The 27,538-nt window shown below is 37.5% G+C and overlaps 7 protein-coding genes across 7 annotated transcripts; 2 read left to right on the top strand and 5 right to left on the bottom strand.

The window, feature by feature from the left end:
• Nucleotides 1-3,432: 3,432 nt before the first annotated feature.
• Nucleotides 3,433-4,659, top strand: HO133_001732 (uncharacterized protein; the record flags this gene model as incomplete). The annotated part of the gene is made up of 1 exon (XM_037292660.1): nt 3,433-4,659. One exon carries the CDS (start codon nt 3,433-3,435, stop codon nt 4,657-4,659), a length of 1,227 nt encoding a protein of 408 aa, XP_037151199.1.
• A 6,481-nt stretch (nt 4,660-11,140) lies between these two features.
• On the bottom strand, nt 11,141-12,224 carry HO133_001731 (uncharacterized protein; the record flags this gene model as incomplete). Its single annotated transcript, XM_037292659.1, has 4 exons — nt 11,141-11,190; nt 11,252-11,794; nt 11,860-11,997; nt 12,077-12,224. The coding sequence occupies 4 exons, from the start codon at nt 12,222-12,224 to the stop codon at nt 11,141-11,143; spliced, it is 879 nt and encodes a 292-aa protein (XP_037151198.1).
• Nucleotides 12,225-12,478: 254 nt separating this feature from the next.
• Nucleotides 12,479-13,240, top strand: HO133_001730 (uncharacterized protein; the record flags this gene model as incomplete). Its single annotated transcript, XM_037292658.1, has 4 exons — nt 12,479-12,544; nt 12,605-12,722; nt 12,790-13,092; nt 13,152-13,240. 4 exons carry the CDS (start codon nt 12,479-12,481, stop codon nt 13,238-13,240), a joined length of 576 nt encoding a protein of 191 aa, XP_037151197.1.
• Nucleotides 13,241-13,940: 700 nt separating this feature from the next.
• Nucleotides 13,941-15,727, bottom strand: HO133_001729 (uncharacterized protein; the record flags this gene model as incomplete). Its single annotated transcript, XM_037292657.1, has 4 exons — nt 13,941-14,952; nt 15,001-15,260; nt 15,312-15,484; nt 15,643-15,727. The coding sequence occupies 4 exons, from the start codon at nt 15,725-15,727 to the stop codon at nt 13,941-13,943; spliced, it is 1,530 nt and encodes a 509-aa protein (XP_037151196.1).
• A 1,419-nt stretch (nt 15,728-17,146) lies between these two features.
• HO133_001728 (uncharacterized protein) lies at nt 17,147-18,823 on the bottom strand (the record flags this gene model as incomplete). Its single annotated transcript, XM_037292656.1, has 1 exon — nt 17,147-18,823. The coding sequence occupies one exon, from the start codon at nt 18,821-18,823 to the stop codon at nt 17,147-17,149; it is 1,677 nt and encodes a 558-aa protein (XP_037151195.1).
• A 549-nt stretch (nt 18,824-19,372) lies between these two features.
• On the bottom strand, nt 19,373-20,790 carry HO133_001727 (uncharacterized protein; the record flags this gene model as incomplete). The annotated part of the gene is made up of 2 exons (XM_037292655.1): nt 19,373-20,466; nt 20,526-20,790. 2 exons carry the CDS (start codon nt 20,788-20,790, stop codon nt 19,373-19,375), a joined length of 1,359 nt encoding a protein of 452 aa, XP_037151194.1.
• Nucleotides 20,791-21,450: 660 nt separating this feature from the next.
• On the bottom strand, nt 21,451-23,855 carry HO133_001726 (uncharacterized protein; the record flags this gene model as incomplete). Its single annotated transcript, XM_037292654.1, has 4 exons — nt 21,451-23,055; nt 23,105-23,522; nt 23,665-23,743; nt 23,813-23,855. 4 exons carry the CDS (start codon nt 23,853-23,855, stop codon nt 21,451-21,453), a joined length of 2,145 nt encoding a protein of 714 aa, XP_037151193.1.
• Nucleotides 23,856-27,538: the final 3,683 nt, after the last annotated feature.

Here is a 27,538-nt window from a genome sequence, read left to right as displayed (position 1 = left end):
AATTAAATATTTTTAGCTAAATCGTCGTTAGAGATTTAAAAGTTTTATATATAAAAATTAAAGAGTTAGAAATAAAAATAATACTCGCTTTTATCTCTTTATCCGCGTATATTATTATTATCGAAGCCTCTTTATAAAATAAACGCTAATTAGACTTTTATAAAAAGATTATTATATTAATAAAATAGATTAAGATTAATTATCTTTTAAATATCGAAGCTTTAATATTAAGCTTTATAAATATATCTTTTATTAAAATAAATAAGCTATTTAAAGTAATATTAATATAATTCTATAAATTATAACTAGTTAATAATAAATTTATTTTTATTTCTAATATTATATATATAGTCTTAATAAAATTTATTTTAGAAGATTATATAGAAGAGCTTTAATACTTAATTATCTTATTAAAATAATTTAATATTATTTTAGAAATATTATAGCTAGAATAGTATAATTCTTATATATTTTTTAGATTTAAAACTATTATATTTAATTTAGATTATTATATATTTAACTATTTATTATATAGCAAATTTATTATTATTCAAAATAATAATAAGTTTTTAAGAAAGAATTTAAATTATATAGTAAAGACTATATTTAAGAAAAAGAATATAATAGAGATCTTTATCTATATCTTTATTAAGATAACTAAAAAATTAAAGAATTAAGTTATTATTATATAGTCTAAAGATTTCAAATAACTTTTTAATTTTATTAATAAGAAAGCGAAGTTTATTATTAATATCGTCGCTATTACGATAGAAGATTATAAAAAGTTCTTTTATAAGTTAAGAAAGAAATCTTTAACTATAAAATAGCTATAGAAATAAATTTCTATAGTATATTATAAATAGTTAAATATTTAAAATTTTATTAAAATTAATAAACTTCTTCTTTATCGCTTTATTAACTGCGAAATATATCTTAAAAAAGAAGTTATTCTATTATCGAAAAGAGTTTATAGACTCTTTAAAGACTAGATATTAATTATAAAAAAATATATTAATAAGATATTAGAGAAAGACTATATTAGATTAAGTACTTCTCTTTATATAATACTCGTTCTAATTATAAAAAAACTTAATAAAGAATTTAGATTATATATAAATTATAAAGCTCTTAATACACTTATTATTTCTAATTGAAATACTTCTCTATTAATTAAAGAAACTCTTATTAAACTATATATAGCGAAAATATATAGTAAATTCGATATTATAGTCGTTTTTAATGAAATTAGAGTAAAAAAGGATTATAAGAAAAAAATCATATTTCTTACTTAATATAATTTATTTAAATATATAATAATATCTTTTAAATTATATAATACCTTTATTACTTTTTAGATATTTATTAATAATATCTTACGCGAATATCTAGATATATTCTATATTATCTATTTAGACGATATTTTTATCTATAATAATATTAAAGATAAATATATTTAGTATATAGAAAAGATATTAAAGAAACTTCGATAAGTTAATCTCTATTTTAATATTAATAAATACGACTTTTATATTATTAAAGTTAAATATCTAAAGTTAATTATTATAATAAAAGAAATAAAAATAGATATAAAGAAAATTGAGGTTATTACTTAATAGAAAAAATCTAGATATATTAAAGATATATAAATATTTCTAGAATTCGCTAATTTCTACTAAAAGTTTATTATAAGATATTTTAAAATCGCTATATTTCTAACGAATTTTACTTATACTTAATAGAAGAAAGACTTTATCTATTTATAGACTTAAAAATATTTTAAATAACTCGCTTTTAAAATACTTAAGAAAGCTTTTACTACTATCTTTATACTTACTTACTTTAATTTAAATAAAAAGACTTAATTAGAAATAAACGCGTTTAATTTTATAGTTATTATTATTTTATTATAAAAAGATAAAGATAAAGTATTTAGATCTATAATATTTCTCTTTAAAAAGATATCTTCTATAGAGTATAATTATAATATTTATAATAAGAAACTTATAATTATAATATAAGTCTTCGAGAAATAGTATTCTAAACTAGTTAATATCTTTATTAAAAACTTTATTAAAATTATTTTAGACTATAAGAATTTATAATATTTTATATTTTTTAAATAACTTAACTTCTATTAAGTAAGATAGACGAAGTTTTTTTTTAAATTTAACTTCTATATTATCTATCGTTCGAGAAAATAAAGTATTAAATTTAATAGCCTTACTCGATAAGTAAAAGATTTATCTAAAAATAAAAATAACGATTATACTTATTATTAATACTATATAATTTTTAAAAATAATAATCTTAATAAAGATATTAAGAATATTATATATCTTACTATTATACTTTTAGATAATATAAGAAAAAATATTATCTCTCTAATTATAATATTATATAAATTTAATAAATAAGATAATATTAATAATAAAGAGTTTAATAAAGAATTATTATTAAGAACCTCGATAGAGACTTCTTAAGAGAAGTTTATAGAAGAATCGAGAGAAGTCTTTATTATTAATACTTCTAAGTTATTATATTAGATAAAAAACGCTTATAATTATAATAATATTATTTAAAGAATTATTTAATTAAAGATATCTAGATAGAGAAAGTTATTACTTAAAATAATTAAGAATAATCTTAAGCTAAAATTAGATAATTATTATCTTTATAACGAGTTATTATATATTAATAATAGATTATATATGTTACGAGCGTACCCTTGACACACCACTCAGCCCTATGGCTAGCGGGCCTTGGCGGAGGCATCCCCTACCATATCATGCCTCCTTCCCACATACATAGTTCGGTAGCCTTATTATCCTAGTTCTACCTCACCCATACTGGTATCATACCTATGCTGGTCCTGACATTATAATAAGGCTCCTTCGTACACCCCCCGGCGAAGAGAATTAACGGGTTTTTCACTTTCTGCTCGGAGCAAGCGACCGAGCCTGATAAAGAAAACGCTGGGTATTTCTACCATACAGAAGCCCCACCACACATACAAATCACAAACCACCTACATCATTCGAAAGAACCTACATCAGACAACCTACATTATCAACGGTAGCCCAATCCATCAAAAACCGAGTCCCCTACATCGAATACAAGAAATCCTTCTCCGCTCCGTTCCCCGCAAAAAGTTTATCACCAACCAACAGACCCCCGGCGGACTTCCTACCATTCGAAAGGACACTATTCAGAGTACTCATAGTCTTTACGGCGACTTGATCGGTCAAGAAACGAGTGTTACAGCCAAAATTCAACACTCAACACAGAGATCTACCACCTTTCTCGACTCGCGCACGCCTTCACAGTACCGGAGTTCCAGAGATCTCTCCATAACACTTGACGGGGAAGCCCAGCCAAAATCGCCATTTTTACGCCTATCTTCTCCGCTCCGTTCTTACCTACATTCAACACATCATGACTTCCTCAAATTCTCACTCAATCCCACCTACATCAACACCAAAATATCGCCCACCACATCGTCGTCATGAGAACGCTTCCTCTTCCTCTAGGCCACGATCTCCTACATACCGTGGCCAGCCCTACCTTACGTACGACGACCTACATAGAAGATATTCACCTCCCAACTCGCCGTCACTCCACATGCCACGGGTGCAGCGTTCTCTATCTGCTGAGGACCTTTACCAGCGATATCGTGAGACATCAAGTCAGCCAGGGGAGACGCCACCGTCCCCATCCCACACCAATCAAGAGGAGATACCAGGACAGCAAGAGGAGACGCAGGGCCAAAACTCGGCTGGCATCTCTGCCTTTCCACCCCCGTCCCCACCACCACCCATACCACGAGATTTCGAGACACTCAGAGCAAATCGACATCGACCAATCTCGCCACAGTCAGTCCGACAGCAAATCAGACAGCCACTCAGCCCAAGGCTACCAGATCCACCTGTCTTCACAGGCACTAATTCAATACCATTTGATGACTGGAAAATGAGAATCCGAGACAAGCTTACCCACAATGGTGATCATTTCCCCACCGATGCTTTCAAAATTGCCTACGTTGTAGCGAGACTTGGAGGGGAAGCCAGTCAGCACGTGTCTACCAGACGACGATATCGCTCATACTCTACAGTCGATGATCTTCTAGACCATTTAAGCAACGTGTATGAGGTACCCTTATCCGTTCTTAAGACAACCTATCAACATGCTTACGACAAAATAAGCCAAGGAAGTCAACCATTTCTCAAATTCTACGGTGATCTCATCAAATATGCCGAACATGATTTCAGGAATGACAGTCTGATAAACGATATACGAAAGAAATCGGAACTCCGTTTGTGTGACTCAATTAATCTATTGGCAAGGGATTGGACTATGTCTGAATTAAAGGAACGTATTATGAGAATGCAGCTTCAATATCAACAATCTGCTGAGGAATTCGCCGAAAAGAAGGCCCAAAGATTCGCGGAGCAATACGCAAAAGCAAAGGCCGAGGCTGACGCAAAGAAGGGTAAATACTCGATCATGACTCGCCCTACTTTCAATACAGAGGGTTTAAGTCTTGCTGAGGCAGAGGACCTTGCGGATGAGAACTGGGCTTATGCACAAAAGCATGGCAAATACTTCGAACCCGGTATGGATGTCGACGAAGCATACGAGCTTAGTTGCCAGGGCTTCCTATGAGCGACCCGGCAATACTTCGGACATCGTGTTTTTGGACGAATTGAAACCATCCGATGTCAGAATGGCCTCCTTTTTTCACATTGGGAAACCGATTCCCCAGGCCCATGTTGCTCACCAATAGCCTCATGTCAGGCCCACCAAGCAGGCTCCCCTTGTTGTCATATGCCTGAAGGGCTTCCGAAGCCATAGTGCGTCACCTATGGACCTCACTGTCGCCGTCGGTAGCCTCCATCGGTATCGGTTATACGGCATCCCATGGAGAAACTCACTTGATATTGGATTAGAGTTTTAGCGCCTGCGGCTCGGTTCGGTTCGGGAGGCCTCAACCAATCAAATTGCATCATTTCATCGGTTTCTTCTCCATCATAAATATGGAATCAGGTGGCCACCGCATGGCAAATCATTTTTCGGTCATTATCCATTCAATTCTTCATGGATCCTCGTCAAATTGGAAGCCCCTTGACGCTACAATAAAGTGCAAGACGACGCGCTAGCGGAATCTCCGGGACGCGATATTGCTGTCGCCGCCGCCGCCGGAGAAAGGTACTAATTTGGCCTGGCATACTAACACCAAAAGTTCTTTGTTTTTATGGATTTTCAGCGAGCACAAAACATATGCATGCGATAGAATTATTCACTTCTTTCGAAGGCCTACGGCAGGCAGGCTGGACGGGAGAAGAACTTGGAGAATCTTGCCGATACAAGATGTGGCTACATCTCCGGGATCTCAATCATCTCCAGCCAAGGCCTACACCGACTATGGATGTTTGGAGATACAAGGCAAGCAATGGGCCTGCATCTCCGGTCTACCAGCCATGGGGGCCATGGCTATTTGAGAGGGGGGGGTAGTGTTACGAGCGTACCCTTGACACACCACTCAGCCCTATGGCTAGCGGGCCTTGGCGGAGGCATCCCCTACCATATCATGCCTCCTTCCCACATACATAGTTCGGTAGCCTTATTATCCTAGTTCTACCTCACCCATACTGGTATCGCACCTATGCTGGTCCTGACAATATATATTAGATATTCTTAAATTATAAATTAAGATTATTAAAGATATTTATAACTCTTTACTCGAAGGCTACGCTAATAAATTATTAATCTATAATAAATTAAGTAGATATTACTATTAACTAAGAATAACAAATTTTATTATCCGCTATATTAAGAGTTATTATATTTATAAGAGATTTAAAACTTATAGAAAGAGTAAATAAGATATTCTTAAATCTCTATTTATTTCTAAATAATATTAATAAGATATTTTTATTAACTTTATTATATTATTATCTATCTACTTTAAATATAAACGCTTCTATTAATATATTATAATAATTATAAATAAACTTAATAAGAAGAAGAAATTTATTCTCTTAAACTTCTTAAAAGTAAAAATAATAGTTTAAATCTTTATCGAATTTATATAGCGAGAGAAAGAATATTTATTTATTATTATTTTAAATCGAGATATTTAATTTATAATATATTTCTAAAGAAGACTATATAAAAGGATTAAGATTAAATTTAAACTTTCTATTATATTTTATCTCGAAATTAATAAATAAATAAAGAATATTAATGTTACTCTAAAGTAATATTTTAAAGTTTATATTAATTATAATTAAGATAACTAGATAAATCTATTATTAATAGTAAAGTTCGAAATTAACTTTAATAAGAACGCCTTATCGAGTATATTATTATTTCTTCTTATTAAAGAATATATTTCTCGCTTAAAAATAGAATTCTTTATTTCTTAAGATTAATTTACTAATTAAAGAGTAAAGAGAGATATTAAATTAGTTAATAGATTTATCGAGAAGATAAATATTATAAGAAATTATTTAAGAAGTTAATTCGAATAATTATAAGCTTTATAGAAAAAGTAAGCTAATTATTATTAACTCTCGATATTAAAATTTAATTTTAAAAATATAATTATACTTAATAGAAGAAATATTAAAATTATATACTCTAATAAATTACTAAATTATAAGAATTTCGAATTATTTAAAATTATTAAAGCTTTAAATAATTTCGTTTACGAGTTAGAACTTTCTACTTTTATAAATAATATTTACTCTATCTTTTATTTATAACTACTATATCTTAATAATAATAATCTATTATTAAAATAAATTAAGTTTTTAATATCTTCTATTAATATTAATAAAGAAGATAAAATTTATAATATTAAAAAAATAGTTTAATTTAAATTAGATAAATAAAAAAATAATTTCTTAATTAATAAGAGGGGATATCTAATATATAAAATTAGATATAGAGACTCTAAGATCGAGAAAAATTTATTTTAATAACTATTCATAAATATAGTAGAATATCCGAATCTAATAATAGACTTTTACTATTATCACTTCGAGGCCGTTAACTCTTATTTATTATTCAAAAAACCTTCGAAATAATCTTCTCTATTAGCGCTACTAATTTATAATAACTATATTAACTTATAAGAAGATCTTAAATTTATTATAAAATATTAAATTAATATATCTAAGAATATTATTTTATATATATCTAGATATACTTTTTATAAGATTAATATCTACTATATAGTAGTTATTATCGAAACTTTAAATTAAAGAGAGAGGTAATATTATAATTCTAACGATCTTACGATTTTACTTATATTATAGCTTAATTAAACTTAGCATATTAAGGTCTTTCGACCTTTCTATCTTACTATAAAGCTTATATTTATAATAATTCTATATAGATAGTATTCTCTTTATACTATAATATAGAGTTATTATATACATTATTAAGTTTCTAATAAAAAGTCTTAAGCTAGTTAATTTATCTTCTCGATTATTTTATAAATCTAAAATAAATTATTTATAACTAAATTCTTTTTTATTATAACGATATAATATTAAATAATAATCTTTCGAAAATTATTTCGCTTTTAACGAATCTTATTTAGTATAATTATAAATTTATTAAATTAATACTTAATCTAATATTGTAATTATAGAGTATTAGCGATATCTTAAGATATATTTATCGAGTTTATCTCGTTAGAGATATTATCTAATAGAATTAATATCTATTAAAACTTAATTTACTCTAATAAAGTCTTAATTTAATTTATTCTTTCGATATTAAACTTTACTATAGAAAAGAAGAAAGAAAGATTTAAAATAAAGTAAAGAGAAGTTTAAATATTTTAAAAGAATAAGTGTTGAGAATATTAGATATATTAGAGAATAATAAAGCCTCTTTAAGACGTATCGAAATTATTCGATATTAAGAAAAAAAAATTTTTACTATAAAGTTTAAAATAAGGTTATTTTTTTACGAAGGTTTAATATATTTATTTCTTAATTATTTAAAATGTTAAGAAGATTATAAATACTTTAAATAGTAATTTTTCGAGTATATTTACTTCGCTTAGAGAGTTTCTTATCTTATAGAGAAGTTATATATAAGAAAATTTTGAAGAATAATATCTTTAATTAACTATAGCTCGATCGTTTTTTATCTAATTAAGATTTTATTAAAACTCTAGATATTATAGTATATAAAGTTATAAGTAATACTACTAATATATATTTTAAATATAAAAATATAAGATAATATTGACTATTTCTTTTAATTCGCTAGTTATATAAATAATTTAATATCTTCTTTATTCCTCGACTATTATTTATCGAAATTATTTCGCTATCTCTTTTAAGCTCTTTAAAATTAATTTATCTATCTAATAGATTTATTTAGAAATATAATAACTTAACTTAATTTCTTATTAAAGCTCTTACTAGCGCGTTTTTTTAAATTTATTCGCTAATATAAATAAAATAAGTAAGTTAATCTTAGTTATAGTATTAGAATTAATATAGATATAATATAAATATAAATATATTAAATAAAATAACTAAGATATCGAATTATATAGATAAAAAGAAGGTATAATATAATAGAAAATATCTCCGCCAAGACTCGCTAGTTATAGGGCTGAGAGGTGTATTAAGAGTACGCTCGTAATAATATCTTCTACTATATTATATTTTCTTTTTATTTATATAACTTAATAGTCTTATTATTCTATTCTATCTTACTTATATTAATATTATATCTATATTAATTCTAATATATAAATAAGCGTATTATATTTAATCGATTAAATAGTTATTTATTCTAGATTATTATATAATATATTAATATTAGAGAAAGTTAAAGCTTTTATTAAATAAGATTAAAAACTAAGACTCAATTCTTGATAAGAAAATACTTGCTTATTAAGTAGATTCTATCGAAATTTAATTCGTACGTATCTTAGTTATCGTATTTCTTAGTTATCTAATTTTATACTATACTTAAAATCTAATCTCGAAGAGATTTTAAAGAAGTAATTTATCTATTCTATATATTATATATCTAATATTTTAATAGATTCTTTATTAATATAATTAATTAAGTTATATTATATTAATTAAACTATTACTTCTAATAAATAATAATAATATTAAAATTATCTTATTAATATTATCTTCTTACTTATAAAGATTAAATATTAATTACTATATATCTCTAAAATTAAAAAATAGTTAAAAGACTTACTTTCTTAATATTTAAGACTTAAATATCTAGATAGATTTTACGCTAGAAGATTAAAGACTAATTATATTATTAAATTCTACGATTTTTAATTTAAAATATATCTTATTTCTTTATCTTTAAATTATATATAAGTATATTTTAAAGAGAAAATATTATAAAATTAGCGTTAAATATTAAGTTGTTTATTAATATATTTTATCTAATTCTTATAATATTATATAATAGACGAGTAGATCTATAAATTAAATTTATAGTCTATTTTTTTAAATTAGAACTATTAAGTAAATTTAATAAGCGATCTTTAATAAGCGATCTTTAATAAGCGATATTTAAACTCCTTACCTTTAAAGAATTATAAGATTAAGTTTTAAGCTTTTTTATCCTCGAAAAGCGTAAATTATAATCTATAATAATAATAAAATTATTAAATTTTAATAGAAGATAGTAAAGTTATTAAACGATTAAAAGTAGAGAAAGAGATTTTAATAATTACGAATGCTAATTTATTTACTCGTAATGTCTAATTAAAAAGCGTAGCGAACTCTAATTTATAATTAACTATATATATAAATTTAAGATTTTTTAACTTAGCTTTATCTTATCTTATTATATATATTAATAATAATAAAATAAGTTTATAAAGTTATAGATTTAATTATATACTTTTAAATAATATAATATAAGAGAAATTTAATTATAATTATATAAATATATATTAAAAACTAAGATTTTTATTTAAATTATCGAGTTTATAAGAAAAGTCTTTTCGAGAAAAGTTCTTAAAAAGCTTTTAAAGAGTCTTTAAAGAATTAAAAGAATTTTAGAGAATTTCCTTCTTAATATATTATAACTTCTCTCTTAATTCTTAAAATTAAATCTTTTAAAATCTCTTAAATCTTTTAAAGCTCTTTAAAAGCCTTTAAAAATTTATATCTAAAAGAATTCTAAAGTAAGCTTAAAATTAATTAAATATTTTTATAATAATTAAATTTTAAGCTTACTTTAATAGTCTCTTCGATATAAACCTTCGAAAAGTCTTTAAAGAGTCTTCGAAGAGCCCAAGGAGTTTTAGAGAGTCTCTCTAAGAATTAAATATAGTTAAAAACCAGTACTCGGCAAGCTTTTCACTACTGGGAAGCCCGCGCCCTAGCACATATTTTTATGATTTGGTTTTGTCGTAGTGTCAGCCTTCGTCCGCCGTACGCGTGCCAAAGTCCTGTCAAGTGTGCACATGAGTTTCATCAGAGGCTTCAAAAAGCTCGCAATCCCAAGACTCCTGAGGAAGCTCAGTCTATTCGACACTACGTTTCGAAAGGTTCAAGAGTCTTCAATTTATGACTACAATCTCACATTCGTGATCTCATTGTCCCTTACAGAACAAGAGTGCTGCTGTTGACCCATGAAACTTACCTCGAACAAGACTCGCCAGGGGGCACCCTGTGTGGCTTCGTTGGCTTGAGGTTACACTTCCCCAACGTTCGAGATTCTGGAGGGAATTGGTCTCAAAGTCTCATCTCTGCACAAGGGAAGACTTTTGAGTATTTGATGTATTTCGGACTCGCTGTGCCCCCAGTCGAGCCACCTCAGAACCAGCAATTTACGTTGCTTTGTGGTGACAAGTGACTGGCTTGGGCCCATGAAGATTGCATGATAAATGAGACATTAACCCTGGTCTCTTCTGATAGAAGAGAAACCAATCCAGGACGATGGTGAAGGACATTTAGTTCGCTGTTTTTGTTCAACTTCACTACGGCCTCCAACATAGCGTAGGACGACGGCATGACAATTCAGGAAACCTCAAGGATTCGATATACATTTGCGGGACCATTTTGTGAGCTTTGGTTTTACGCCGTGTCACTTAAGCAGCAGTTTGAAAGCCGTTCGAGTTATCTTTACATTGTCATTCGTTTGACCAACCCGGTTTCTTCTTTTCTATGAAAGCGGACATCCCTACGTGGCGAGATCAGTATATGAAATGCATGAAAAAAGCTTTCCAATGACAATACCTCACCTATCTTTTGATCCTGGCTTCCAAACAAGCCATGAAACACCTTTCTCTCGTAGTCGAGACCCTCTCTCAAGCTCGTGTCTTGACTTTTGTTGACCACCTCCTTCGCCGCCCGTACCGATATTTTTGACATTCCCGCTATTTTGCCTGCTGTCTCCAGCGCTCCTTGCACGCAGTCCTCCGCGCTGTCAAACACCCGGGCCGCGACACCCCACTGCCCTGCTTCTATACCACTAAAGTTCTTTCCCGTGAGGATCAATTCCATAGCGCGACTCTTCCCAATCAATGCTGTAAGCCTCTGACTACCGCCAGCGCCAGGGATGATCCCCAGCTTGATCTCCGGCTGGCCGAACGTCGCTGAGGAGGAGCAGTAAAGTATGTCGGCCATCAACGCAAGCTCACAGCCGCCCCCGAGAGCGTGACCATTGACCGCAGCAATGATTGGTTTGCGGATATTGGGAATCGTAGAGGACCAGGAGGCAATGAAATTTGTGTTGTAGGCTTTGCTGAACGAGAGATCCTTCATTTCTTTGATGTCGGCACCAGCTATGTTGATTAGGCGAGTCAGCAAGTGCATCTCCGGCATTTTATAATCGTTGGAATTGTTATACCAGCAAAAGCTTTCTCGCTGCCTGTAAGTACAATGGCATTGGTGCTGTCGTCATTGTCGAAGTTCTGTAGTGCATCGTTCAATTCGACGAATAACGCCGTCGACAGGGCATTGAGGGCTCTTGGACGATTAAGGGTGACTAATAGACCACTGATACGTCAGCAAGAAGCTTGATCAGTTAAAACGAGTAAAAGGCATGGGCATAAGCATAGGCATACTCAGACCCACGCCCGGCTTGGGTAGTTCGACCAGTATGTTTTCATATTTCTTGGTCACAGGTTGAGAATAAGGCCGAACGACTCGGGGCAAGGAAGAGGTAATGTATTTGAAGGCACACAGGGGCCTTACCAAATATCTGGAAGCCATGAAGTACTCGTAGAGAGCCTCGAGAGATATGAAATAGATTGATTTACCCCAATTAGGCCTAGGCGATCATCAATTCCGATCTATCGATCTGGCTGTCCTCTAGTTTCGCCAAGGCGAAACGTTGCTCGCTCTTTTCTATCGCAACCACAACAATTGTTCGTCACGGCACATTCAAAGGTGGATAGGAACATACCAAAACACATTGAACGAACCCCGAACCTCAACCCGGCGCTGGCGCCACAAAGGAGCCAAACATGGATTCAGAGCCTAACGAGACTCCTTTCGCTGCAGTCAGCGCGCAAACTTCAAAACTAGGAAGAGTATGCCAGGTTACATGTCGCTTCATGATCTAAAGATGCTGATTGTGCGCGCTCCACCAGATCTACCAATCCTATCTCGATAAATGTACGCCCTACACCGCTTATAGATGGATTGGAACTGGTGTTCTTCTTGCTCTTTTCTTCGTCCGTATCCTCATGGCCCAAGGCTGGTACATTGGTAAGTTTCCTTGGAGCCACACTGACACGCCTATTTTTTGGCTCCCATGCTAAGTCCTTTCCCTCAGTCTGCTACTCGCTGGGCATCTACCTCCTAAACCTCTTCCTCGCCTTTCTCCAACCCAAATTCGACCCGTCCCTGACACAAGACGAAGGCCTCGAAGACGGAGACGCCTCTCAACCCACCCTACCCACAAAACAAGACGAAGAGTTCCGCCCCTTCATAAGGCGGCTGCCAGAATTCAAATTTTGGCACAGCAGCACAAGGGCGATTGCGATTGCATTCTTCTGCACTTGGTGGGGCGTGTTCAATGTGCCGGTCTTTTGGCCCGTCCTTGTGGTTTACTTCATTATTCTATTTAGCTTGACGAGTAAGTGCTGCCGCCATTCTCCATGTGTTTGGGCAAGGCTAAAGCTCGATTGCCTGTAGTGCGGAGGCAAATCCAGCATATGATCAAATACCGCTACGTCCCCTTCACTTTCGGCAAGGCCAAATACAACCAACGAACTGGGCATTGACTCAAATTTGCGTGACTGACAAAGATGGTACATTTGCGTTAATATCGAGATATAAAGGTCATCGTCGAGGCTCGGACGGCAAGATGGAAAAGCGCTCACGGATGGAGGGACGAATGTGTGGTAGGCAGAACAGAAGATGATGTATCTACATGCCCAAGCCCATTCAGTGGACGCTGGAAATTGGTGAGATAAAATGGAGCCTAATGATGGATTTATGCGATTCATATCGGCGTTGCGACACGTCTACCGCGATCGAAAGTGTCAATGAAACGCTTTCTGAACGTTGCACTTTCGCCAAATTGTTTCACGCTGATGTAGGAATGCAGTAAACAGAGGTGGTCAAGGTTGGCACCGTAACGCTCTGGAAAGGTAGGGAAATGACTCGTATCCCTTTACTCTCAGCCCGTACCAACTTCATTCCACATCCGGAATCGCGAGGTTAAATCCACAAGTCCTTTGACATAAGCCAGAGGAACGAGCAACATATCGAGCGCTGGTCGGCTTTGATGCCACATAACTTACCAAGCATTCGGTACATTCACTCTTCCGATGCTCGTGCGTGATCAAAATCCAAGCACCAAGTTCATTGACAGACACAAACCAAAAGGGAATAGAGAAAGACAGTCTCATGGTTCGAAAATAACTTGCCAATCTTCTGGGCAACACCCATACCCAAGCAAATGGGATGCCATCCTCACATCTACAGTCTCGCTTGGGCATTGCCAGCAGCCTGGCTCTGTGGATGCCGTGATAATGGGTCAGTAGCTTCCTCGATCCTTTTGCCGAGGACCTTGTTTATTTTGGTGAACATTTCATAAGTCCTTTGCCGGACGGCTGGCTTCGCCGCGCTTAGATGCCCGGCAACATTGCCAATGAAGTTGTCTTGCTGGCCTTCTTGTTTCCCAAGCACCTCCCAAAGCATTGCTGGCTGCACAAAGTCCTCTTCAGTGACCGGGAGCTGTTGGGCTACTGCCGCACCCGCCCACTTCTCGTGCTCTTGGCTAGGCTTCACCGGTTTGTATGTCATGTTTCGGTAGGTGGATGGGTAATTGGGGTTAGCGCCGTAGTTGCCGTTGACTGCCATTATGCCGTCACGCTGATAGGGATTGAATGCACGGAGAGGTTGGTTGACGGGGATTTGCTGATAGTTCACGCCGAGGCGATGGCGGTGGGTGTCTGGATATGAGAAAAGGCGCGATTGTAGGACGGGGTCTGCAGAAGGTTCGACGCCAGGAACCATATGGCTAGGGGAAAATGCCACCTGCTCGATCTCCGCGAAGTAATTCTCTGGATTTCTGTTGAGGGTGAATCGACCAAAGGGCCTTAGTGGAACATCTTTTTGCGGCCAAACCTTGGTCAAATCGAAGATGTTCCACCGGAAATTCTCCGCTTGTTCAGGGCTGAGGACCTGGAGATAGCAGGTCCAGCTTGGGTAATCGCTGTCTTGGATGGAGTTAAAGAGGTCTTGTGTGTGCCAATCAGGATTTTCCGCAGCCATGTTGCCCGCTTCAGCATTGGTAAAGGTCTTGCTGCCAAGGTCGGTCTTGCAGTGAATTTGGACGTAGTTGAATGTGCCGTCAGGCTTGGTTAGTTTGTAGGTGTGACCTGAATAACCGTTCATGTGGCGGTATGAGTATGGAGTGCCACGGTCGGAGAAGAGATGCATGACCTGGTGGGCGGACTCTTGGTGAGTGGAGAGGTAGTCCCAGAACCTGAAGAGTATGAATACGTGGACGATCTCAGAAGTATATTCCACTCACATTGTTGCATCTTTCAGATTCGTCTGTGGATTTCGCTTTTGGGTATGGATGAAAATGGGAAATTTCGAGGGATCACGTAGGAAGAAAATGGGGGTATTGTTGAAAACCCAGTCCCAGTTACCCTCCTCGGTATAGAACTTGACAGAGAAGCCCCGAGGATCTCGTGCCGAATCAGGCGAACCCTTTTCTCCACCAACGGTCGAAAAGCGAGCGACGCATTTGGTCTTTTTTCCGACGTCATTGAGCATGTCCAGTGAAGTCTAGCAAATATTTCAGCATTGAAGTTTGCCTTGTCCTTCGCACATGCTTACTAGATCACTGATATCATGGGTTACTTCGAACTCACCATAAGCACCTGCGCCCTTTGCATGAACGACACGCTCTGGTATACGTTCGCGGTCGAAATGGGCCAGCAGGTCAATCAAATGGAAGTCTTGCAGCAAAAGAGGGCCATTTTGCCCAACTCTCTGGGAACTCTCAGGATCTGCGCAGATTGGAGGTTTCAGCATTGCTTCTTAAGGGCCAGAAACCGTTGATGAAGGCCAGATCCAGGGAAGCAAAAAGGCCTTCTATCCTCGATAAAGGTCCAGCAAATCAGACGTTGGTAGGGACGAGTGAAGAACCACTTGGAAATGTACGAACCGTTAACAGGGCAGCCGTTGGAGGTTGTATAGACAGGCTTTTCCTCATATCGGAGGGTACCTGCGGGCTTGTCGTTGGCAACCATACCGACAGAAGTGGTGGTGGTTGATGATGCTTGAAGGCGGTTGGCAAAAGTTGGTGAAGTGGCGGTGTCGTGATACCTTACAGAGCACTGGATTCATATGGCAGTCGGGCTATTCGTAGCTTTTTGCTCACTCACAGATGCCGATGCCGTGTGTGGTCTTCTACCGTTCTACCAGTTAGCATATGGCGTGCGGCATGCTTGAGTCGAAAGTCGAGGGGTACGTTACCTATCTCTCGGCTTGGCATGGCTAATTGATGTATATGTAACTACTGTTCGAGGTAAATATAAAATATGCGAGAATTTCCAATTTTCACCACCAAAGTGACATCAGATATCTGACTGTCGTGATTGCCTTGCTATGTATCTTTTCATTTCCAATATGCAAGCGATTCTTCTACACCTTGTCACCCACGCCTAGACTCCCATGTGATCACCGTGACTCTCTACTCATTAGATGGAGCAGCAGCAGCAGGTCGCTTACTTTGAGGAGAACTCAGGCAAGACCAGCCGAGCGAGCGTTACTGTTAATGTCATCTACCCTGTGGAATCCTCCGGAAAAAAAGATCCATCAACAAATCAAAATAAATCCAAACAATTGCTTACGCAACGATTGAACCAAATTGCATCGTTTACTGTTTATTACTGCATGATATAAAATATAAGCACAACTGTCTAAAAGAGTGAGGGTCACAGCAATCTCACTATGCATATCCTAACTTATGTTGTTTCGTTGACGAACGAGCTGCAACGGAAACTGAGTATACCAACCTTGGATGTGTATATTGAAAAGACGGATGGCGATGCTTTAACTCGAAGAGACCATTCCGCATAGATCAGTGACAGAGAAGTTTACTGCCTGTGGTGTTCAACAGTGGAGCCGGTTCAGCTTTCAGGGGCAATAGCAACCCTCTTCTACTCGACGCAGCCAACACAGATGGGGGAAAATCGTACTGTTAACCCAAATGCAAAGGGATGGTAGATCTAGTAATTTCATGAAGAATGAGTTGATATCTCAGCCCCATGATAATTGGTCCCAGGCCGGAGGTTGAGACCGCCAATGTTTCCATCTTTTGAAGATTTAGCAAGACCTATGAATCTGATAATACATGGTGCAGACAAACAGAAGGGCTGCAACAGCAAAGAGCCCCGTAAGTTTCCGAGCGCAGCATGGTCTTCGTCGAGCATGGTTCAAAGAAGCTATTGCTTTTCCACCGACATGCCCTGATACTGCTCCTTTTTGACGAGGGTACTGAGGCCGCATGTCTATGCCGTGTTTTGGGACAAATCCATGGACTAGCCAATTGGTGTCTGAGGCTATTGATCACAGTCCAGCGGTGCCATACTTAGCGCCCGCTTGATGGCTGAGATCCTGCTTCCCAACTGCCAATTACGAGAATTCCTTATAGGTCATGCAAGCATTCAACAGCGTGGTCGACCGCACATCACCACATCAACGCCCAACGGTTGCCATCTGACGTCTTCGAATCTGACGGCCGGCTGAGGTCTACCTGTTGGATCGTGCCTTGGCGCAGGACTGACCCCCACACCTCCCCGTCCAAGGTACGTCGGTGCGATCGTGGTGACAACCGAACTGATGAAATGTGAGTTCTCCAACTGGAGTAGGTCATTGATAACCATGCTTCCCCCTTCGATCATCACGCTCTTAATACCCTCAGCTGCCAATGCCTTGAGTATGGCCTCCCATCGTAATCTCCATTTCTTATCGAATTCAGTAAGTCCCAGATACTTGCCACCATAGTACTTGAGCAATTCGAGCCGCATTGGGTCCATCGCAAACCCAGGCGCCATGATAACCCAAGGTCCTCTTCCTTTGCCGCTTTGGACAGCCTGCAGCACCTTTGACTGCGGCGTTATCATCCATCTCGCTCCAGGGTCAATGATGACTGGTCGAGGTTGTCCTTCCCATCCAAGCCCACCAAATCCACCGACGCCCTCCAATCTGCAATTCAGAGCCGGGTCGTCAACAGTGGCTGTGCCGACCCCGATCACAATGGCGTCGTGCTTCGAACGGAGGTAATGCGTCATGGCCTTGGACTCTGGACCGGAGATCAATGTCTGCATCCCGGGAGCAAGAGCCAAAGATGAATCCATAGATGTAGCGTAGGTCAAAGTAACGTGAGGAAGGCCACTTGCGTTGATAGTCGGCTCCTTTGGTGGTAGGTATGGCTCGAGAAACGCACGGGATGCACTTGGGAATCGAAGCGTGCCGGGCGGCAAAGGTGTGATATCGCTGAGGGCAGGGTCGACCATCTGTGAATCCCCATTGATTTTGGCAGTGGAGCTCACGCCATCGTGTCGAACGATGCCATTGCCATGGTCGTATTTATAGCCTTCATGCACACGGAGTTCTTCTCTATGTATTTGCCGCCAATGCTGTGATGCATTGCGAACATCATTGCGGTTCAAATATCGCCCTCCAGCTGCTGTAAGCTTTTCCGTGTCCTCATTCATGACCGTGAACACAGATGCTGGCATGTAACCTTTCATGACCTCAGATCTGGCGACCTCCATCAAGACGCTCGTCCTTTTGATCTTGTCAATGTGATCGAGATCGTGCGTGTGCTGAGTCTCATCGCCAACTTTAAGGATGGTGTAACCAGAGTAGCCTCCCTCGTATCGTATGGTTTTGAGCCGCATTTGACATGTCCCGCCTTCTCTGATTTGCTTTTTGCGAGTTGGCTGACCCTCTCGTCTGGGCGTGTCCACGGCTTTTGGGGTGTAGGTCGGCCTCTGCAATCGGCATGCGTAGTAATCGGTAAAGACTCTGCCCGTTTTGTCCGTACCGGCCTTGTGTTGCCTGACCCACACATTATCGACGTATGGCCAATAGCGCTCGAACTCATCAACTTGAAGCTCGATCTTGTCTTTAACTTCGAATAGGCGCTCCCGCATCAAGGCCAAGTCACGTGGCGGATGGAGCAGATCATTGAGCGATCTCGTTGGCAAGAGTATCTGATCTTGGCCTTCTGGGATCGGGTTCTGATTTGGGGTATTGGGGTGATTGAATAGATTCGGGTCCAGCTGTTGTCCGCTGTTGGGACTTCCGTCATGAGGAGAGAGTTCATCATCGGCCATTGCTAGCCTCATACGAAAATGTTAGGTTGCAAGACCTTGGTGAGTGATCGCGCATAGAAGTAGTCTGCGAAGGTAGAGCACGCTGGTGACACTAGAGGTCTAGACGTGTTTGAGCTAGGTTTTGGGCAGCCGAGGCGCTCAGAAGAACACGCCCTATGATGTGCCATGTTAGGCGACTTCATCGAATCGCAACAGTCTTCACGAGCGACGACTCACCTTGAAAAACAAAGGAGTGGATGTTGCTGAGGATGGGTGAAATGTGGCAGCTTAGGATTTAGCGAGTCTGCGGTCTACAAGGCTCGAGTACTCCTAACCAAACACTTCGAGGAAAGCCGGCCAAACCGCATACTGCCAGAAAATTGTGCATGTGACATTTGCATCGTCTCCAATTCTAGGTAAGCTCTATGTTGTAATTTTCTCACGAACACAATTCAATTTGCTATTTGGGTATTGACTGACTCCGTGGACAATGCAATCTTCAAGGGTGCTTGCGGGAATGATATGACAAAAGGAGGAGAAGTTTCGATCATTACACCCCGTTGCAGTCAGTCAAGGATCTCCATCTAGGTCACTCTCATCATCTGGTTCCACATGTTCGCGATGTGTTGCACGCTTAGCCCTCTCACCCTCGTCTGGCTCTCTCACGGTCAAACGTATTCCGTCAAACTTCTGGACTTCGTCGTCCGTTGCCTGACTTGCCAATCCGAGTTGAACTAAGTTTTTGTTGCGACGAGGCTTTAGCTGCATCTTACTGAGGATAGGATAATAGTATGCTCCTTTATCAAGTCGGTGGATGCCGTTGCCGCGCGCTGTAAATTCCGTGCCTGCTGTCTGTCGATCGAGCTCTGGGTCATGGAGGGCCAGTGCAACTTCTCGGTATTGCTGATATCCCCGAGTAGATCCACGTCCAGGCTCGTAAGTACGCAGGAAATCAAATTTGAACACGCCGGAACCATCAGGAGCTTTGTCGGTGTACAATCCCGGATCATCGCAGGCATCGTCGTTAACATCAACCTTCCTCATAACATTTTTAGTTGCAACTTCATTGTCAGGTATGAAAAATTCGTAATTGTATGTTTCTGGAGCCAGCTCCCGCGGGTACAATATCCCGACGTCCATACGGATGTCGCGAGCTTCAGTGACTGGAGTAGGATTTCCAGCAAATTTGGTTATCATGTAAGACCCTGAGTCTGTGACAGCGTCGGGATCGGGCTTTAGTGGGTACGCATCGAGTAGCTTGACATCCGGCTTTGAAGGATGCTTTGGACGCTTCCACGCATCTATTTCTGCAGGTGTTGGCACAGCACCACGAATATTGATGATTGTGTCAGGACCAGTATATGCGTCTTCAGGATTGGCGAGGTCGAAACCTTTAACGGTAGAACGCAGAATGTTCACGGGATCTTCCTTTGACGCGTCTATGGGCTTTCGAATCTTCGAGGCAGGAGGCTGCTTGCCAGTATTTTTGACCGCGTTCGCGTTGGCTTCAGCTCGTGCCTTTGCATCAGATGAGATATATTCAGTCCTACGCAAGAAGCTGTATCCAGCTGGGTTAAACGCGGGCTTGCCGAGCTCGGCCAAAGGACGCAATAAGTTTTTATCTCTTGGATGAACAGGAGGCGTCGCCAGAGGAGCTTGTATAGCTGCGTACAACAGGTCAACCCTGGTCAACGAACAAGTAGCTTTATGAGATCCGACTTACAGCTCTCATCGCCATCGAATATACCCGGCATCCCCACGAGATCGATTGGCATACCAAGCTCAGCATCTGACTCGATGTTCAAAGGCTGCTGTCTTGCCAAGCGGGACGAAAAGGCGGCAGAAGTGTAGTATTTCAAACCTTCCGCAGGAATGTTCAAGAGCTTTGGAGCTCCTGGAGGCGGAGGAAGAGCATTCTCGTAACGGATGCGCGCGATGTAATCCTGATGGTAGCCGCGCTCAGAAGGTCGTGCCTGGGGAGTTGACATTTCGATTTCGACTTCTTAGAGACAATCACGGGCGAACTCAGGGCTCAAATTCGAATTGTCAAAGAAATCAATGCTAGCTTAAGCTTGAGCTCTTTTCTTCTTTATCTCGGCTGAAAGACGCTATATCAACAGCAGTAACTGATTCCACTGGATCAATGATTCCTCTCTAGGTCCTCGATTTCGCGGTCGACAGAAGTGTTGCCAATGTCCTGGGTGGAGACGTAACTTTCTTGGGCTTTACTTTAACTGCTCAGCTTTCTGGTACTTGTACGGCTCTGGAATAACCAATTTGCGGTCATGCCTGATCTGCCACAGACAAAGTCTTCAAAGAATTGGGATCTGTTGGCAAGCAAACACTCAGCAACACTATTCCTGAAGTTCCCCAGAAGAGTTCGGATAATCATTTAACCCTTTCCGGTCTTGGCACACCTCAGTCCCTCGGTCTCCCTGGGCTTTCTATGAGAGTTTGATTGGAGGTGAGAGAAATTTTGCTAATAATCACCATATGTGACACTGATATGAGGCCTCTGTTACAGCCGTAGTGATCGTAAAAGCTACTTGGCGTATTGTTGGAGAAGATGCAACACTCTTGAGGTCTGGCGAGGGGTCTAACCTCTACATTATTCCTATCACGTCGTACTCGTGATCTACCAGGCCCATCTACCAGGCCCACATACACTTGTAAACCAGCAGCCTGGCACCCAAACGGTCGTACTCCGTCTTACCTATCCAGCTGTCATTTGTCCCCCTTAGCTTCCCAAACACGCTTCCGCCTTTCCAAATCACACCTTGTGGATCCAGCTCCCTAGGTGGTGTTCCGATCACGATGTCCTTCGCAAATCCTGGCCTCAGTTCTTTCAACCTCTCCTCCAAGAACATGTAGAAGCCTGGGATCTGAGCTCCTCCGCCAACGACCATGACACTACTGAGGAAATCCCTAGTCTTGCGCTCATCGAGTCGTGCTCCGTGGCCGATGGAAGTCAGTATAGCGGTATCGAGAGCAATCACCGGAAGCACATCGTCTCGAACTGAGGTTGCAAGGATCTCCGTTCCAGTGTTGGTCTCACCAATTGGTACTGGGGTATCGTCGTCATCCGGCGCAGGAGATCCTACTGTTGAGGCTGGGGTGCGCTCGGTCTCGTTGATCTTCTGAAACAGGTTTGATGAAGGTTTTATTGGACCTAGGGCTACCTGCCCATTGCTCGTCTCGCCATTCGTTTGGCCGTTGACTGACACGATTGGACTTATAAGTGACAATACAGCAGACTGCGCAGAAGACACGGGATCATTAGGCCCACCCTCATAGAGGTCGTAAGATCGGTCAATGAGCTTCCGTCGACCCTTGAGCTTCTGAGAATTGTCAAAGATCGTTGGTTGATAGTAGCCCTGAGGCGCCAGTAATACCTCATCGTATGTCTTGAAGGTGTACTTCCTAGTGTCTTGCCCAGATGCTCTCAGGTGGAAGTCGAAAAGCTGGGGGCTTATTTCTCCTTCATTCATGGTACAAAACTTATATTTGAGTTCTTCTGCAAGCAGAAAATCATACCGGCGCTTCAAGTTGATGTCCGCATACGGGAAGTGATCATACAGCATCATTCTGATGAAGGTCTCCGTGACATCTGCACCACCACATTTCAAATTGATTCGAGAATTCTCAATGCACATCCCCTCTTCGACACAGCATATGGAAGTCTTCTGAGCTCCTACATCCATAACGCAGGCAGTCGTATAGCCTGCACCACAAGTTGCAGCCAGACTTTCCTGAATGAAGCAGACCTTACCGAAGCCCAGGTCTCTCATCAGCATCTCTAGCGTCTGAGAAACGTAGTGTCTTTCATACAGGTCAGGAACAACGAAGACACATCCATACTGCACCCAGTCTCTTTTGCGCCGGAGATTCAACTGCGTCTTGATCGCCTCTTCAATAATTGTCGCAATGTCGTTGTACAGATCTTTCTTCTCACGATACTCCGACTCGTTGTACCAGCCATACCGCAGTGGCCAAAAGAGCTTGTAACGTGGAATTGACTTATCTGGGATCCTAAGTGCCTCTTTCCCAGTAAGAAATCCTGGGGCTTCTTTCGGGTCGGCAGGAATCTCAGTCCAGTCTACTCTAAAAGGATCGTTGTGCTCTGATATGGTCTCCGGAGGTGTCCGTTTGTTATAATTGACAATCAATTCCTTCGAATTGGGTAAGACCCTACGCTTGTTACTGCGCATGTGGATCTTTAGATCAGCGCACATCTTGTTATATTGGCCTGCAAACTACGCTCGAGTCAGTGGAAGAATTCTCGTAGCGGATTCGCGCACTTGCCTCTTCGCCAAACGTTTTTTCTGGCTCCATTTGAGAGCCGTCGTCCGTCCTCCTGCGTTTTGGACTTGGCTCACCACCATCTTCCTCGGACTCGCTCATCTCCCATCTCCTTGCGATGACCATGGGCACCGTTTTGGGCAAAGCGTCGCTTGCCAAGCCGATGCGCAGATTCTGGCTCCCGGGGTGAATCACGATTACTTTCGATCCCAGAGCATCTTGGCCTGTCAGCGGCTCTCCAGCATCCTCCATGCCGGCATCGTCGTCCATGTCCAGATCCGCGCCGCTAGGTAGTGCATCATTCGGATTAGCTTGAGCAAGCTCTCGGTCTCTGTCTCTGGCTTTGGCGGTCATTCTATTTCGGCGCTCTTCCTGTAGAAGGCGTAGAGGAAGAATCTGATCATCTCGTTTGAGGTAGTCACTGGAAGTGGGACAATCAGTGCTGTAATGAAGCCAGAACACCACTCTTCCCAGAATGCCTGATAATCGAGATATATAGTCCTTAAAGACATTGTGAACAGCGTCTCAGACCTTATACTTCTGCCATTAGAGTCAAAACGTACGTGTAGTAGTTCTTCTGATTGATTGGGTTGATTTGGGGCCATGTAGTCAGATCCATATTGTTGTCAGTCCTCTCAAGGCCTACCAGGAAGCGTAACGTCAGCTCTCATGCAAAGTCTAGGTGTACAAGATTGTGAGGGTGACACTTGCCTTCCTCCCGAAGGAGTGCCTTTCCAGACCTCTTTCCAACCATCCTGCGGACCTAGCGTATTTGATTCCACTAATTCGCACGTTGCCCTCAGCTCTCATATATTCGGAGTCTCAACGAATATTTTACATGAGGCAAGGTTTGGAGCTCTATGCGGGTAGGGCAAGACATGCTTCGCGGGCCCGTTTAGAATCCTTCAGATTTCTTGGCGTTGAGACCTGTCGCGCAACATGATTGATTCAAATTGTCAATTTTACGCCTATAGGTCAGATCACCAGGATTGTATAGGTTTCTGGCTGTAAATTATGCGTCTTATTGCTGCGATCCCAACGCTGCTAAGTATCAAAAACCTATACGAAAACGAGTAATTTTATGGAGTCACGAACTTGTAGCTAAAAGCTTCGGATTTTAAGCTAGGCGGGCCAAATAGTAACTCAAAAATAAGTGTTTCGTATATAAGATTTCTATCAGATATTCTCACGGTTCTAATGTCGCTGGAATCATTTCAATTCGATCTATAGTTGTGAAGTTATAATTGAAAAGTTTATTTTTTATTACTTAAAATTAAAATTATAAAATATTCGATGATTATAAATTTAAGATTAATTAATTAGATTCTAGCTTTCGCTATTTAAACGCTAAAACTTATTTAAATTCTTTCTTTCTTTTATAAAATATAGATATAGACGAATATATTCTAAAGAGAAAGTTTAAAAAAACTTTATAAATTATAAATCTATCTTCTTTAATTTCTTTTATACTATCTATAATATAATAATAAAATAAATTTATAAAGTTATAAAGATAACTATACGCTTTAAAATAATATAATATAGATGAAATTTAATAAAGTATTTATTAAGATTTATTATAAAATAAGATTTATATAAACTATCGAGTTTACGAGAAGAGCTCCTTTAATAAAAGCTTTCGAAAAGCTTTCGAAGAGTTTACGAAGAAAGAGAAGTTTAAAGAGTCTCTCTTTAAGAATTACTTAAATATTTTCAATTACTTTAATTATTTAAAGACTTTCTAAAAGCTTTTTAGAGATTATTATTAGATAGATTATTAAAATAAACTTAAAGCTTTTATTTATAATACTTCGAGCTTACTTTTATAATTTAGTAAGTAATAATTCTTAGAAAGCTTTTAAAGAATATTTAAATCTTCGAAGAATTAAAGTAATTTAGTAATATATATAATATAATATTATATTATAAGTTATCTTTCTACGATATTTATAAACTTTCTACTATTAAAAAGCTTACGCTCTAGTATTTATTTAAAAAGCTTACTTTCTTAATACTTAAAATTTAAAAATAAGAATAAGTATTACGTTAAAAGACTAGTAACTAATTAAATTATCGAATTTTACGATTTCTAATCTAAAATATATCTTAACTCTTTATTTTTAATTTAAACGTAGATATATTTAAAAGAGAAAGTTAAAAAAGAACTTTAAAATCTTAAAATCTATCTTTTTTAATTTATTCTTTATTAAAGAATAAAGATATAATAATAAAGTAAGTTTATAGAGTTATAGAATTAATTATACGCTTTTAAATAGTATAATATAGATAAAATATAATAAAGTATTCGTAAAGATATATTAAAAACTAAGATTTTTAGTTAAATTATCGAGTCTATAAGAAGAGCTTCTTCGATAAAAGTCTTCGAAGAGTTCTCGAAGAGCTCTTAAAGGATTAGAGAATTTTTAGAGAATCTTTCTCTAGTTATTCGAGAACTCTTAGAGAGCTCTTTAAGAATTATTATCGAATAGATTATCGAAGTAAACTCGAAGCTCTTATTTATACTTCGAGCTTACTTCGATAGTTCGTTTAATAGTAATTCTTAAAGAGCTCTCTAAGAGTCTTTAAAGAATTAGAGTAATTTAGTAATAAATTATATAGAAGAATAAGTACTTTAGTCTTCTTACGATATCGATAAGCTTTTTACTATCTCTAATTATATAATTATTAAGAATTAAAAAAAAATGTAATTCTAATATATCTTAAAATTAAAAATTAAAATCTTAATTATTCTTATATAGATTTATAATTATAATTAATTATAATCTAGAAATTATAAAATATATACTTTATATATCTAAGTACGCTGCGCAACGGGGCGGGGGACCCCGACGGGGTTCCGAAGGGGTCGAGGTCGGGGTGGGGTTTCGAGGAAGCTCGAAACCCCGACCTCGCCTCGACCCGGAGCCGAGATTTCGAGATATACCCCGTTGACTCGATAGACCCTAAATACCCCTAAGCGATCTCTCTAAATTTTGATATTATAATATGTGCTGGGGCGCGGGCTTCCCAGTAGTGAAAAGCTTGCCAAGTACTGGTTTTTAACTATTTTTGATTCTCAGGGAGATCCCCTAAAACCCCTCGGACCCTTCGGGGGCTCTTTAAGGGCTCTCCGAGAGCTTCTGTCGTGGGGCTGTCAAAGCAAGCTCAAAATTTGATTATTTTAGTGATATTTGATTGATTTCAAGCTTGCTTTGACAGCCCCTCGACAGAAGCTCTCGGAGAGCCCTTAAAGAGCTTCGAAGAGTTTAAGGAATTTTAGAGGATCTAACCCTGAGAATCGAGAGAGACGTTGTAATTTATTTGATATACTCAGGGGGAGACTCCCTGAAACCCCCCTTACCCTCCGGGGGCTCTCCGAGGGCTCTCCGACTCGCAAGCTCGATAATTTGAATAAAAATCTTAGTTTTTAGTATATCTTTACGAATACTTTATCAAATTTCGTCTTCGCTACTTTATTTGAAAGCGTATAATTAACTCTATAACTCTATAAATTTACTTTATTATCATTTATTACATAACGTTAAAGGAATTAAATAGAATAAATTAATAAAGTTAATATTCGAGGTTCAGCCTTATAATACTTTCTCTTTTGAACGTACCCGTGTGTACCCGCTTTTAGCTTAGAAATGAAGAAATAAGATGAGTTTTAGCTTTAAAAGTACGGAATCTGAAGATCTAATTGATTAACTTTAAATTTATAGTTATCGAATATTTTATAATTTTAGTCTTAAGTAATAAGAAAGCAAGCTTTTTAATAATAGAAATAGAATAAAATAGAGTATAAAATATAATATCGTAGTTTAAATTAGAGTATAAGATATAAATACTTAAAAAGATACTTAGAATATATATAAGATTATATTTATAAGATATTAAAGAAATATTATAAAGACGTTATAGAGATAATAATCTCGAGTTAATTTAATTAATAGACTTAGCGAGATAGAAGATACTCTTATTATTTCGATAGAAAAATCTTATCTTAATCTTATCTTATCTCGTTAAAATCTCGACTCGAAGCGAGATAATATTAAATATTCAAAATCTTATTCTATCTCGTTTTATTACGTAGCGTATATCTAACTATTTATTATTAAAGTATTTAAAAATTTTAATTTATATAACGTAAGTAAAATATTAAAATATTAATTTAATATTATATTAAAAAATTATCTAAATAAATATTAATTTTTTTTTACCTCGACTATTCTAAAGCTATTAAGAGTACTTTATAAAATTCGCTATTATTCTATTTTATAATATAACGAATAATTTAAATCTTTTAAGAATTTTATACTCTAATTTATATTATATTTATTAAATTTTAATAATTTTCTAAATTATATTTAATTATAATTATAAATCTATATAGAAAAATTAAAAATTAAATTTTTTTAATTTTAGAATATATTAGAG

The sequence above is a fragment of the Letharia lupina genome (genome assembly GCF_014066315.1).
Source record: "Letharia lupina isolate WasteWater1 chromosome Unknown contig_13, whole genome shotgun sequence".
Taxonomy (NCBI): Eukaryota; Fungi; Ascomycota; class Lecanoromycetes; order Lecanorales; family Parmeliaceae; genus Letharia; species Letharia lupina.
The sequence above is the reverse complement of the archived record's forward strand: the minus strand, read 5'-3'. Positions and strand labels throughout refer to the sequence as shown.